Source organism: Vulpes lagopus, chromosome 3, assembly GCF_018345385.1.
Source record: "Vulpes lagopus strain Blue_001 chromosome 3, ASM1834538v1, whole genome shotgun sequence".
Classification (NCBI taxonomy): Eukaryota; Metazoa; Chordata; class Mammalia; order Carnivora; family Canidae; genus Vulpes; species Vulpes lagopus.
In genome coordinates, this window is record NC_054826.1 from 78,346,424 (window position 1) to 78,361,253 (window position 14,830).

At 47.0% G+C, this 14,830-nt stretch overlaps 1 protein-coding gene across 1 annotated transcript; it reads left to right on the forward strand.

The window, feature by feature from the left end:
- Positions 1 to 2,193: 2,193 nt before the first annotated feature.
- RHOU (ras homolog family member U) lies at positions 2,194 to 13,399 on the forward strand. The gene is made up of 3 exons (XM_041750249.1): positions 2,194 to 2,728; positions 4,385 to 4,443; positions 10,039 to 13,399. Exons 1-3 carry the CDS (start codon positions 2,467 to 2,469, stop codon positions 10,492 to 10,494), a joined length of 777 nt encoding a protein of 258 aa, XP_041606183.1. The 5' UTR covers positions 2,194 to 2,466; the 3' UTR covers positions 10,495 to 13,399.
- The last annotated feature ends 1,431 nt before the right edge of the window (positions 13,400 to 14,830 follow it).

Sequence of the window (14,830 nt, forward strand, 5' to 3'; positions counted from 1 at the left end):
AGAAATGTACTTCATGTGCATGTGAACTTGCTGTTTGTGATACCACTACAGGATTTTGTCCTTACAGACATAGGAAGTCATAGCTATTCTATTTCATGAGATTTCCTCCAAAAACGTATGATGCATTTGTAATCGCCTGTGCTACATTTAGAGCATATTCCTGATAGGAGAGAACTTCCATTTTGACCAGGTATAGTTGAGAGACTCAAACTCTCTCTAGTACTCAACACTCACAATACTGTGTTTTATGATGTAAAAAAAATCACCATAGATTAGCTCCTGGCTCTGTCTGTCTCAAAATGTGTTATTCTTTTGCTACTGGAACACTTCCAGTGCTGGGCAATGTAGAAAAGTTCAGGTGGACACTAACATGACACTGCAAATGGTAGTAGGTGTGCCATGGGTAGCCGTCTGTACACCTGGATGGCTAGCAGTGATGTTACACATAGGAACTATAAAACCACATAAATAAATCCCACGGGGTCAGGGCTAGGAAGAAGCAAGCCAGGTGCTTGAGGCTCTAAGCCTAAAGGGGCTTCATCTCCGAGTCACATAAATGCAAGGTGGGCCTCCCTATATTTTGCTCCTTTGGCACTTCCCTTACCTCACCCTATTTACCTGACTCTGTATCCGTTAAACCCAAACAAAATGTGTCTCCAACTTCACTTTCCTTGGTTAAAAAGTTCACTTTGAAGCCATTTCAAAGCCTCTCAATATGAGGGGAAGTTAGAGTTGAGACAGTGGACTTAACTGGAGGTGGTAAAAATGTGTTATTTTGCAAAATTTACAATACACATTGCCAGGGCCCCTAAGGTCTTGGAAGGGGTTCTCTGCAAGTGAAGGGCCCTGGGTTTACGCATCTAGCCTCTTCATTAATTAACCTCTTCATTGGGACCAAGGTTATACTTCTATCACATCAACTTGTTCTTGCTTTCAGGAAATTGGTTTAGAGATTTAGCCCCTGGCCACTAAACTCTACACCTGAAACTAATACACTGTATGTTAACTGCCTGGTATTTAAATAAGAACCTGGAAGAAGAAAAAAAAAAGGAAGAGCTTAGGCTCTGGAGCTAGACTATTTGCGTTTGGATCTTGTCACTGCCACTTTATGAGCTGGGAACCTGAGCACTTTTTCAGTATCTCTGTGTCTGAGATTTTCTCATCCGTAAAATGGGTTTAAGTGATGTCAAGATGAAAGAATTAGTTCAGGTAAAGTGTTTACAACAGTGTCTGGCACTTAAAGGCTCAGTATGTATTAGCTATTGCTGTTATTGTTGTAGCATCAGTATTCATGTTAATAGTATGTGCTGCTTCTGAAACCACACTGTGAACCCTGAGGAGCCTCCGTGTCCCTGACTAGACCCAGAGAGGCTTCCGTGTTGTCTGAATGGACTGTTTGCTAAATGTAGGAGGAAGGCAGAGAGGAAGAAGTCAGAGGTAAATGGAGTTGCCCGCCCCCCCCTCCCTGCCCTGATACTTTAATGTAGCCAAATTACATTTAAGTAAAATAAAAGAAGAATTTGGGTCTAAAATCAATTTGCCGGTTCATGGCATACCAAACGAGCATTAACACTGGATCTGGTATCATTTTGCTCCCAAATGATATAAATTATTTTAGGTGGGCTAAATAACGATGGGCTTAGCTAGACTTCAAAAAGTTGTCTTTTAATTCAGTCTCTTGCAAACGTGTCCCCAAGACACCTCATTTGCCCTTGCGTGGAGCTCCGTGGCCAGCAAGGGGCCCCACAGCACCGGCGGCGGCCGAGAAGGGGAGGCGGGGAGCCAGGGGAACAGGAGCAAGCCCCGGCTTCCCGGCCGCGGGGGCGCAATGAGGCGGAACCGCTCCGGCCGCTCCGGCGCTGGTGTCGGTCTCGGGCGGGGGTCTCGGGCGCCGAGGAGGATGCTGCCCTCCGCCACCCGGCTCCTCCAGGCGCCGCGCCCCACAACCGGCTTTCGGGGTTTGCCTCCCGTCCGCCAGCCCCGCGGCGGGTGCTGGGACCCGGAGCCCGCGTGGGCGCTCCCCTCCTGCCCGGCGTAGCACCGCCTCCGGCCCGGGTGCAGGAGCCCGGCGCGCAGGCGGGGGGCGCTGTGGCCTCGGCGCGGGGACAGAGAGGCCGGGCGGGATCCGCCTCTTTCCCCTCCCCGCCCGTCCCCCACGCGTCGTGTCGCCGGGAAGCCGGGAGGAGACAGAGGCGCTCGGGCTCCACGGCGCTCGGCCCGCAGTCCTCCGGCAGCGCCGAGCCGAGCCAGGTGGCGCCGCCCGAGCCGCGAGCCGCGAGCCGCGAGCCGCGAGCCCCCGGGCCGCCTTTGTCTGGGAGCGTGAGGCCTGGAAGCGCCGCTCTCGGGGGCCGGGCACGCGCCCGCAGCGGTCGGTGACAGCTCTTCCCTCCCGCGGGGCTCCGGGTCGGAGGGGCGGTCGGGCCGGGCCCTGCTCGCCCGCGCCTGCACGCCCGAGCGCGCGCACCGATGCCCCCGCAGCAGGGGGACCCCGCGTTCCCCGGCCGCTGCGAGGCGCCGCCCGTTCCGCCGCGCCGGGAGCGCGGGGCGCGCGGGGGGCGCGGGCCCGGGGCGCCGGGGGGCCGGGGGCGCGCGGGCGGTGCGGAGGGGCGCGGCGTCAAGTGCGTGCTAGTCGGCGACGGCGCGGTGGGCAAGACCAGCCTGGTGGTGAGCTACACCACCAACGGCTACCCCACCGAGTACATCCCCACCGCCTTCGACAACTTCTCGGGTGAGCGGGGCCGGGGGCCGGGGGCGCGGTGCTGGCGGCCCGGTGCCGGCGGGAGGGAGCGTCGCGCGAGGGTCGCGGGCCCCCGATGGGGCCGCGGGGCCTGGCGGGCTCCAGCTGGGAAGCGGACCGAGCCCTGGGGACCCGGCGAGCGCGGAGCCACCTGCAGGACCGCGGGGCAGCCGGGAGCCCCCGAACCCGAGCCCGGCGGAGGGGGCGGGGTACGGGGACCGAGCCTGTGCGAAAAGAAATGATACGGCAATTTAATAACAAATAGGTCGAGTTCAGGAAGCCTGGTCAGTTTGCTGCGTAGCAAAGTTGCGTCAGGTCGACGCTGCTGGCGCCGCTGCAGAGTTTCACCGGGAAGGTGACGCGCAGGTGCCATTACCTGTGGCCCTGGGAGTCCGTCCTTTCCTTTCGGCGGCTCCGCTCACAAGGGGCGTCTCCACTTTGAAGAGCCACGGAGACGGCAGGAAAGACTTGATTTAGTGAAAACGGCGCTACGGGCTTAGGTTTGGATTAAACCCTGAGAATAAACGCGATTTCTTCAGCGTGCCTCTCCCCTGCGCCCACTGCTCCGACTTCCATCTCCCCCGTTGGCCCTGTTTCTGATTCTTGATATTTTTTCAGCGCCTCTTTAAGCTCTTACGTATGGTGTGCTGTGTTTTTTGGTTTGGTGGAAACAAAGATAAAGGATTTTTTTCAGGTCTTTTTGAAATTTATTAGAAAGGACTAGTAAAGGTAAAGTACGAGTCTCCCACAGAGGCTAATGGAAAGCATTCTGTCTTGCTCTTAAAAGAAAAGAAAAAAAAAGCTGCTTGACCTTTTAGAGAGTCCTGATGGCAAGCGCTTCATTTCTTCCATCTCGAAGGTACCCTGGAGAAAACTGCTACACTAATGGGGTTCCACCCAAATGGTTCTGTTTTTCACCCCTTTTCCCTTCCAGCTGACTATTGTAAACATGAAAAGCAATTTAGAAAGTTGTACTGAGACAAACCTGAGTGCTTAAATTCAAGTAGAAACATCCAGGCTGTGCCCTGATGCAGGCCCCTGCCCAGTACCCCATCCTAGTGGAAAGGTGGGAGGCTTTCTCTTCTTTTCTGTTTTAATCCTCTCTTTGAGCTGACATGGTGAGATAAGCAGTGCCCCCTTCTATAAACAGGACAATGCAGGCAGCCTGTGTTTGCTCATGTTCTCAAAACAAGCTACAATTTTATGATAAACCATGAAGTCTTGGAACACTTCCCAAGGGAAAACAGAATTATTTGTGAGGTTTTCCACTGAGTTAAAACGGCAAGGTTGGTTCCCATTTACCCCCTAGTGTTGTTTTTAGTTTTTTTGAACCGAGTGTGACAGGAAAATAAATCTTCCGGGGCTGGGCTAAAAGTACAGGTCTTTCTGGGGTGCCATCAAACGGCTAAGGGATTTGCAGCTTCAGCCCTGGCAGGGTAGGGAATTGCCAGCCCTAGAGGGTTTGTAGACAAAAATGCCTCCTTGGGACCTCCTTGTTTTAGGCGAGTCTTTAATTCGTGAGGGAAACCAGAATAACTGAAAGGTTTGGAGGGAGAATGGTAGTTCCCAGCTATAACTATTTTTTTTTTTCTTCCTGAAACGGGTTAAAAGACACACTTTGATAATTGTTTTCACTTTGCTTTTAAGCTGTGGTGTCTGTGGACGGCCGGCCTGTGAGACTCCAGCTCTGTGACACTGCCGGACAGGTTAGTGGATTGGCTGGGAAGGGACTGGCCATTTAGAGGCCTCAGAATAACTACCCTCTATAACTGGGTCATTCTAAAGCCTCACGAAGTGGCCCCAGCCCTGCCCCTCTCAGGGGGTGGCAGTGAGGTGGGGAGATGGCTCTGCCCTCATAAAACAGGGTTTAGTCCAGCTTTGCATGGACAGGATAGGGAACAAAGGATCAAGAATAGGAATTCTTATGGAGTTTCTGATCTTATTTACTTTCTCGTTTTTATTAAAAAATTATCAGTGATGCTTTGTGATCATTTCTTCAAGTAAGTTGGTGATAGAATCATTTTGTTAGAAGTCAACAAGCCAAATATTAAATTTGCTCAAGAGAAAAATGGAGGTTTTTAAAGAGATTTTATTTATTTTAGAGAGAGAGAAAGACAGTGGTGGGGGAGGCAGAGGGAGAGGGAGAGAGAGCTTCAAGCTGACTCCATGCTGCGTGTGGAGTCTGACACAGGGCTCGATCCCATGACCCTGAGATCTTGACCTGAGCTGAAACCAAGAACCAGACGTGCTCAGCCAACTGTACCATCTGGGGGTCCCCCTGAAAAAGATGGAGTTTGTGTCAGTGGGTGTTAATATTTCCCTCCCTATGCTGTGGTTTCCTCACTAGGGCCACCCCATCCTTTGAAGCAGAGATACAGTGGTCAAAGCTGTCCTGAGCTAGGGCAGTGAATGAACCTGGACTTAGTCTTTCCAAATCGTGAACATTTATTCTTGTCTTGGGGGTCAGGCACTTGGATGAGACACCCAGGGAGTGACGGGGATGGGGGTATTCCTCGACGAGCTCCAGGGACCCTTGGCACAGTGCTCATCACTGAGATCTCCTTGTTCTCTGTGAGAACCCACGGTGCCATCTCTTGAGTTTGTCAAAGTGACAGTTGATAAACATGTACTCTTTTCTGTACTTGTCAGAGCAAACGCCGAGGGGCACTTTGTAGGCATGTCAAATACCCATTTCACTTTCTGAGGTGTTATCACATGACCATCTGTGTTGAAGAAGCTCGCTTTCCAGTGTTCCCCAGTGACTCGCCCACGCCACAGCTTCCATACTGCTTATCTCACCTGGGGCAGCAAATTCACAGGTTTATTTCTCAAAACTCAAATGACACAAGACTGGGCAGCTTTGGTTTTCAGCTCAATACCGGTTTGGTGCTGGCCAGAGTGGCATGCTCTGCCTCTTCTGCACTGGAGCATCTCGGATTCCCCTTCAGCTGCAGCCAAAGAAAGCATACACAGTGTGGATCTTATTTCCTGTGGAAGAGAAAACTCCAAGAACACTGCTCTCCTAGTAGTTAATCTTTTTGAATGCTCTCCTGGTATTTGTAATGAAAGCTTAATTGCTTTGTATAAAGTAAGAATATTTTTCCTACTATGTGTCTGATTTTCTGATCTTTAAAAGGTGGCCAGGGTAGCATATCAATAAATATAGGCATTCCTGCTAAAACAAGAAGGTACAGTTCCTGAAGACCCTTGAGAGAAGGAGCAAGCAGCTCATTGCAGGTCCCTGCCCACTAATGGGGCTCTCCCTTAGGTGTTGATTTTTGTTACAGACACGGGCTTCCCAAGTTGGGGTTCTAGGCTTAGTGCACACATGGCGCCTGGCACATACTAGGGTGCTGTCACAGTTTATGATGGATGCACATAATGGAGTGCTAGGTGCTGGGGAATTCAAACTTAAGTCCTGGCCTGCCCCTCAGAAGACTTGCAATCTGTAGGGAAGACAAACCAGTTAGTAGAAATTGTGAAAGAAACCTGTGAAATTCCATAAGGAGGGAGGCGGTGTTAGTGTGGGGGACAGGACAGATGGGTCAGAAAAACCTCTGAGCAGTTTTGAAAGAAGTGTGAGAAAAACTTTATAAAAATGACCCTGAATTATTGAGGCAGAGTTCAGTTTTTCCTTAGTATAGCCTGTTTAAAAGTTGGGGAAGCACAAGAATAATTTTGGATGTATTTTCATGGAAACATTTCATAATTAGGGAAATAAAAGGGCTTTGGTGCAAGTTGGTAAGCTTTAGTTTGTTTGGAAATTATTCTTTTGGTCTCCCAGTGACATTTTCATTGAGATTTACTGTATTGTTTAACTGTATTAGTTAGTAAAGTACACCTTATTATGTAATGAATGAGAAAAACCAACTTCAAAACCGGTGAAAACTACACAGCTGTTAAGATCATTTTTTCCCCTGTTCCATAAGTATCCCTGAGGACATTTTTTTTTTAAGATTTATTTATTTATTTATTCATGTTAGACATAGAGAGAGAGAGGCAGAGACACGTGCAGATGGAGAAGCAGGCTCCACGCCGGGAGCCTGACACGGGACTCGATCCCAGGACTCCAGGATCGCACCCTGGGTCAAAGGCAGGCGCCAAACTGCTGAGCCACCCAGGGATCCCCCCATCTTAGGACTTATTTTGATTAATAGCAAAGCTGATCAGAGTTATAGTTCTTCCCTACCTTCCTTAGTCCAGATCTGATAAACTACCTTTTAAGGGACTTTTTATTTTTATTTTTAAAAATATTTTATTTATTTATTTGACAGTGCAGGCGCACAAGCAGGGGGAGCAGCAGGCAGAGGCAGAGGGAGAGGAAGAAGCAGGCTCTCCTCTGAGCAAGAAACCCGACGATGCCTCAATGTGGGGCTTGATCCCAAGATCTTGGGATCATAATCTGAGCCAAAGGCAGATGTTTAACCGACTGAGCTCCCTAGGCACCCCAGGACTTGATTTGGCACCTGCTGTATTTCCCTAATGTTGACTCAGCCAGTGAAACTCCTCCGTCCTCCAGGCAGTTCTCAGGATAGCCTTGTGGGCTTAAAGTGACTTGTGTGACCTCTGTTTCTAGCTCCAGGGGAGTGTAAGCACAGTAGCCCTGACCTGGGGCTCAAATGCAGGTTTCATATGGAAGCTTAGAGCAAGAATATGTCTCTACTGACTGGATAAGGAACTAGAAATCGCTTTTCTTGTCTTTCGGTTTTCTCGTTAGGGAGGTAGTAAGCATAGAAGATATTAAAAGGAGTTTTTAGCATTGGACTCACAGTCTTACTCAAGTGAAAATAGAGACTGAGGACTTTGAGAAACATAACTTTGGAGAAGGGACTGTCCCTGAAATAGGCGATCTCTGTGGTATTGACTGGAGAAGCTGAAAATTCCTCAGCTTTTTGACCCAGGTGGCCCTTGAAGAATCTCTGCGTTAAAAAAAAAAAAACAAAAAACCCAAAAAATCAGGTTTCAGCTTGACCAGTGCTACTGTTCAGCGGCCTGTCCGCCACACCCTGTCCCTGACTGAATTCTGTATGTCTTCCCTGCAGACCTGGCAGGTGCATGCAAATCGTTGGGCCTCAGAACACATTTCCTTGAGGGTACATTCCAGTTGGCCTCGTCACGCATATGTATGTTGTATTGATTTCAGCAAAAATCTAAGGTTTCTGGTCCAGCAGTGAGGAGGAGAGTTTAATTTCTGCTTGGTTCCGTGAACCCCTTAGCCAGAATCTCAAGAGGTCTGGGGAGCCAGATTTCCAAAGCCCTGTCACAAGGCCCAACCCCTGAGTTTGCGTTTCTTTTTATTGGTAATGCAACCCCCAGCTTGCAGGGCATGGCCAAGGTGACTGGCTTCCAGCAGCGAGCTGCAGTTGCCTAAGGGAGCTGACCTGTTTTGAGGCTCAGTTTTGTGCTGCTTCTTTGAGGCCTCTGAGAACAGAGGGAATGTTTTATTACAAGATCTTCAGAGCTGGGCCATAGTCTACCTGCTTGAGTTTCTGTGTTTATTTTTTCAGCACAAAGTTGGCACTAAAAAAGCCAAGTTGTTCTTTTTAAACCGTTGCGTAGAGGAGTCTGACAAGTGGCAAGGGTGAAATGCCAGATTCCTCCCTGAGCATTTTTAGCTGGTTGACTTCAACTGTTAGTTGGTTGTTGCCCTATGACTGAAATACGGAGCCTCAAATGAAGAAAGTGCCTTCAGGTAAAACAGGTGCAGATTGCCTTTACACCTACAGGGTGGCCACAGATGCAGAATAATGTGCATGTAAATAGTAGTTTGTAAATAATCAGAGCATGCCAATGAAGTAATGAAAACCTGGATGACATTTCACTTTTTCTTGCCACTGGGAAGTTATCTGTCATAGTACACCTGTGCGAGGCTGGCCCCCAGAGATAGGAATTTTATTATTTTTTTTATTTTTTGAAAGTTTGTTTTTTTAGTAATCTTGACACCAAAAATGTGGCTTGAACTTACGACTTTGAGATCAAGAGTAGTATGTCTTCCAACTGAGGCAGCTAGGTGCCCCCACGAATAGACATTTTGAAAAAGAATAAGGTGATGTAAATATTTTTCTCTGAGTTGATTGAAAGTGTTCAGGTAGTTGAATATGGCACTGCAGGGGACAATAAAAAAAAATACTGATTTGGAGACAGATATGTCTACAAGGGCTGAGGCCAGGTCTGTGTGTTCCCATCTGAATCCCCTGGCCCTGCACAGTGGCTGCTGTCCAGCACGCATCCCTGAAGTAGATGGACTGGGGCAGGCATCAGCAGCATGTTTCTTGGTTGATAGGACAAACTGTGATTATTCCATCCAGTTCTCTGTACCTTAAGGTAGGGTGGGTATGCACTTTCTCTGATCCTTTATCTTCCCAAAGCACTGAGTGTGGAGGTCCCTGGTATTTGCAAGGAGAAAAGAAAGGAAAAGGAAGAAAGGGGGGCACCTGGGTGGCTCAGTGATTTGAGTGTCTACCTTCAGCTCAGGTCATGATCCCTGGGATCAAGTTGCGCATCGGGCTCCCTACAGGGAGCCTGCTTTTCCCTCTGCCTGTGTCTCTGCCTCTCTTTCTCTTTCTCTCTCTCATGAATAAATAAATAATTTAAAAAAAAGGAATAAAGGGGGAGGAAAAGAGATAATAAGAAAGGTGTATCAAGCAAGAATAGGAATATATGAACCAATGTGACATTGTATGTCACATTGTTGTGACATTGAGAGGCACAGGTTCTCTGTATTGCCCAGGGGAGTGGCTGTCAGAGGTCCTGAACTCCAATTTTGGGTCTATCTTTTTGTCTGATGAACATTACTGGGTGTACTGAGCACTGTGCTTGCCCTGACTGTGTGCAGTGCCGATGGGACGAGTTGGGCATCACTCACAGCTGTCATGAGGACAAGGGGAGCTGTATCAGACTGGGGTTCACTGGGGTCAGGTTGGAGACTTGGGGATCAGTGTGGCTGCTAAATTTTAGAACAGGAGCTAAATACCAGCATTGAAAATCTATGTTACTCTAGGCTAAAGGCTAGATGAAGTAAATTTTATTTCTAAAACTCAACCTAGTATAAGTACTTTTTCTGTGGTAGGGTATAAGAGGATCATGAGTACTGGTGAGCACATGGAGCACACTGGGCAGATTTCATGGGGTGGGGGTGTGGGCCCCGCTGAGTAAGCCCCAGGGTTGCTTTCTGAGGTGCTGGCTCTTCCTCCTGTAACCAGCCCTGCCAGACCCATTCAGGAAAAAAAATGTTAAGGTGGTCTCTTTTCCGATGAGAATTGATTAGATGAATAACTGTTGGATGCTTTGATCGGTTGCAGGATGAGTTTGACAAACTGAGGCCTCTCTGCTACACCAACACGGACATCTTTCTTCTGTGCTTCAGTGTGGTGAGCCCCTCATCCTTCCAGAACGTCAGTGAGAAGTGGGTACCAGAGATCCGATGCCACTGTCCCAAAGCCCCCATCATCCTCGTTGGAACTCAGTCAGATCTCAGAGAAGATGTCAAAGTCCTTATTGAGCTGGACAAATGCAAAGAGAAGCCCGTGCCTGAAGAGGCGGCTAAGTTGTGTGCCGAGGAAATGAAAGCTGCCTCTTACATCGAGTGTTCGGCCTTGACTCAGAAAAACCTCAAAGAGGTCTTTGACGCGGCCATCGTTGCTGGCATTCAGTACTCGGACACTCAGCAACAGCCAAAGAAGTCCAAAAGCAGGACTCCAGACAAAATGAAAAACCTCTCCAAGTCCTGGTGGAAGAAGTACTGCTGTTTCGTATGATGCTGGCCAGAAACCCAGAAAGGCAATTTTTAGATGAAGTCCACATTAGAAGCTATATTAGCTAAAATGACTCCTTTTATCATGTAGAACCTGTATAGAGAACGTGTGTATGTATATGTATAATAGGTGGAGCTCTCGATTTTTGGATTTTTTTCTTGCCTTTGATATTCTTGTTTGTTTGAGCTTAGAGATGAGTTGATTACTAATTATGCAAGATATTTTTGAAGTCAGTTAAGCATTTTTTGGTAACTCTGGAAATTTAGAGCTCTAGACCTCTGGATTAATTTATATCTAATATGAAAAAGACACTTCAAATCTGAGTGTCAAGAATGAAATTTTGCTAGATTTATAACGTACAGAAGAACAAAAGAAGAAATGGTAGAGTTAGCTTCCCTTGATTAAGGGCTACTTCGTGCAAGTGCGTTATGTCCACAGGCCAGCTATGCTGAAAATAACTCTTAGCTTTGAAACTCCACACTTTTATAAAACTTTAAGGAATTAAAATCTGAGGGAAAACGAGAGACCTCTGCCTACAGTCCCTCAAAACAGTTGCTTTTGTCATATGTTAATACCTGGTTGCTTAAGATCTAAAATCAACCAACAAACATCTCCTAACTCAATGACACTGTGTAAACCAAAAAGGAAAAATTGTGTATTGTGATTTTTCATTCTTAGACCAGTTGTGTTGACATCGTATAAACATAGCCAAAATGCCATGTGGAGTAAAGCAAGTATTAGTCAGAAGCTCTTATATTTTCTTTAGGGGGTGATTCATGTTGAGATCATAATGTAATATTTGCTCTTACTATGCGTGCACCCAACTGCCTAAATCCCTGGTAGTTAGAACACTAGGGAGCACCTATTGGAATTGTTTTGAAACTTCCATACTATTTACATTGTCCCATTTGCAGAGAAGTGGACACTCTTATAAGGCCTGCAGCAAATGTTTGTAGGAGATGAAGTGTACTTTTTTCCCCTTAAGGCAGCCAAAATGTATGCGCGGGCGTGCGCACATGTGTATGGCTGTATTTGCTGCTGATTCAGACTTTTAAACAGTTAATGAGAAAAAGCAGGGCCACAAAAACAGATGTGAGGGAAGCTCAGCTTCCTCTTTTTATTACTTTTTTAAACAGATCTCTTTTTGATTATATTCTACTCAGATATGATTTTAAGTATACCTTGACACATTTTTGAGACCATCTCAAAACACGAATATCTCTTAAGAACTGTTTTATACTGAATGTCTCTTGAAACCTGTTAAAACAACCACTTAAAACCACAGATGCCTTTCAGGGAACTGGCAATAGAGGCCAGCGCTGTGTGTCAGAGGACTCCTGGGGGTGATGTGCTGAGGCCAGCCCGGAGCAGGGGTGTATGTACGGACCATAGCCCCCTCTCTCAGCGGCATCTTTACTGTGGGACAGCCAGAAAACCATATACTTGTGAAACATTTGTGTTCTTCAAGGTGGCAGTTTTTAGGGTTTAATATTCTGGAGGAAAAAATGTGCCATATCAGAAGAGTAGTTTTTGTTTTTGTTTTCTTTTACTTTGTGATGGCTATGCTGCTGAGATGCCAAAAGGTAGCCTAACATGAATTATAATGTCTGGTTGTAGTGAGTGAAGCAGATTTACCAAAATCAACTCAGTAACTAGGGAAACTGCTGTAGAGCCGGTGAATAGAAGAGTCTTATCTTTCTGTGGGTCTTGCGTTGTCTTTTTTATATTTGAAAGAGCTAATTTGTGTTTTCCTATAGAAGTAAAAAAATCAGGGTAGGGGCTTCTTTGATCTTGTTAGTAAATAAAATTACCTGATTTATTTGTTTAAAAACTAAAATATGTGGATTGTTCACTATTTATTTTTCAGTACATTGAAATTGGTATCATAGTTGCCCAAAGCATTTAGTTATAGCCTGAGTGAATAAAATTACTTCATTTGAGGAAATACTCTAAACAGACTCTATGCTGGCCTGCCTGGCTCACCTGTCTGTAAGGGGCCAGTTTCCTAGGCTCGGCTCCTCCTGTTCCAGGTGTAAAGCAGTGGGAGCAGCAAAAGAGTTACCTGGTGAGTAATTTTAAACAGTATTTTTATATTTAAATAAATGTCATGGAGTACAATGCAAATTAATTTTGAAGATAGAGCACAAGACTTGAAAGAAATTTTATGCATGTGACAGCATTGGGGCTGCTTTCCTGGGCCCCCTGGGCGATGGCCATCAGCACCCTCTGGCCCTGGTGGAAAGCTGTCAGTGGAGCAGGCCTGTGTGGCCCAGTTCTGAGAGCTTTCCTCAGGTGGTTTATTTTTAACCCAACTTGATACAACCCTGTACCATTAGCCCTAAACATCTAGAGGGTTGACATTTAAACACAACCATTTTTAACATGTTGCTGCATTTTCTAGAATAGTAAAGGTACGATTGATTGTACTTAAGGTTTTCCTCCATTTTCCTTTGTTTGTGTGATTTGGGCAGAAAATTTTTTTAGAGTATGTGCTTGAGTTAAACCTAAGTCAATTCACTTTAAAGCTCAAACACTGTTCAACTTGCAGCTTGGTATTGCAGAGAAGATTTTATGAGTTGTGCTTTAGAAGATGCCACTTTAGCTTAACTCCTACTGTGTAGGCCAGTCATAATTTAAAAACACAATTACTTCCAACCTGTTTTATCACTTTCTACCATGTATGTGGAAATGAACCTTTTGTAATATTGTTCTCTGTACTTGGCAGACCTAAAGAGAAACCATCCAGGCATTACACAAGCCAAAATGAAGGCAAGGTCTTCTCCCCAGACTGTTGTAACCTGGTGCCTTACCAAGTTGTTCTTCTCTGTTTTCGAGTGTAAATGATGTTGAGCAGAACGTTGTCCTTGAAGATGCTATAAATGAAATAAATTCTGACCTATGGATATAACTTCGCTTGCCTTTATTATCAAAAAATGTCATTGGAAGTGAATAAAAGTCCAGCCACACCAAAAAGCAGGTTGGGAAGCGTCATGGTGTACCTCCAGAGGTGTTTTGGGAATCATCCCTAACTGACATTAAATGCTTATAGAATATAGGGTTTTTAGAATTTGGGGGTCACAGTGTGATATAAGTGCTCTCGGACTCTGTGTCTGTCATAGTTTGGTGGCTTGTGTGTGTCCCTGACAGGAACACTGTGCTTGGAGCCAAAAGTCTAGGCTCAGAGAAGCACTTAGTGTGTTATGATGGGGAGGTGACTAGATCTGAGCCTCAGTTTCCTTATGTGCGAAAGTACTGCTTTTCTCCCCAGGCTCTTTGAATCCTGAATGAGAATACATGTGCACATGTGGGGTGCAAGATCTGTAATGGCCATGGAAGGGGTTTGAAAGTGCCATGAGCCCCACCTGTTCGACAAGGAAGGCCAGCAAGGCTCAGAATTCCCCCATCTCTGAGGGCTGGGGGAATGCCCTTGTGATATATGTGAACTTGCTGTCAGCCTTGTTATCAGGGAAGTGATACCAGCCCTCACACCAGGGAATGTGGCCCTGATGACAAGACCATCCTGGGAGGCCAGATGTTATCCTGCTTCCACCCTCCAGCCTCAGGGGTTAAGGGCTCACCTAGTGAAGGATGGACCTGGCTCACTTCATTCCCCATGGTGCCTCTGAGGCCAGGCTTTGACTTTTCATATCCACTGAACATTCAACCACAATGCACCAGATTGCTTTGCAGGGAGCAACTAGAATTCCTGGCCTTCAGCATGTGTCCCAAAGTGCTAAAACCCAGCTCTCCCTCACTGGCCTCCGTGGGCAGCCTAATTCCAGCTCAGAGGGACCTGGGAATCTCTCTTCAACCAGCCCTTGGTTGCCTCCTGTATCCAGGACAGGCCTTCCCAGTTACACAGAGCACCCAGTCTCTCTAGAGGAGGTCAGGGAGTTCTTCATGAAGATGTTTAATAAGGACTAAAGGAAGTGAGAGAATGACAAGTATCTGGGAGGAAAGTTTTCTAAAGGGAAGAGCAGGTGCAAAGGCCCCAAAGCATAGCAAATGTGTGGCATGTCCTGGAGGCCGGTGTGGACAGGACAGGAGCAGGGCAAGGAAAGGAGCAGGAGATGACCTAGAGGAAGGGAGGAGGTCAGGGAAAGGATGAGGTCAGAGAGGCCCCTGATGTCAGGGAGGGCAGGGGAGGTGGGGGCTGGGCTCCAGAGTCAGGCTCTTTGGGCTTGAATGCTGGCTCAGCCACTTGTTATTTCTTTTTTTTTTTTTTTTTTATTTATGACAGTCACAGAGAGATAGAGAGAGAGAGGCAGAGGGAGAAGCAGGCTCCATGCACCGGGAGCCCGACGTGGGACTCGATCCCGGGTCTCCAGGATCGCGCCCT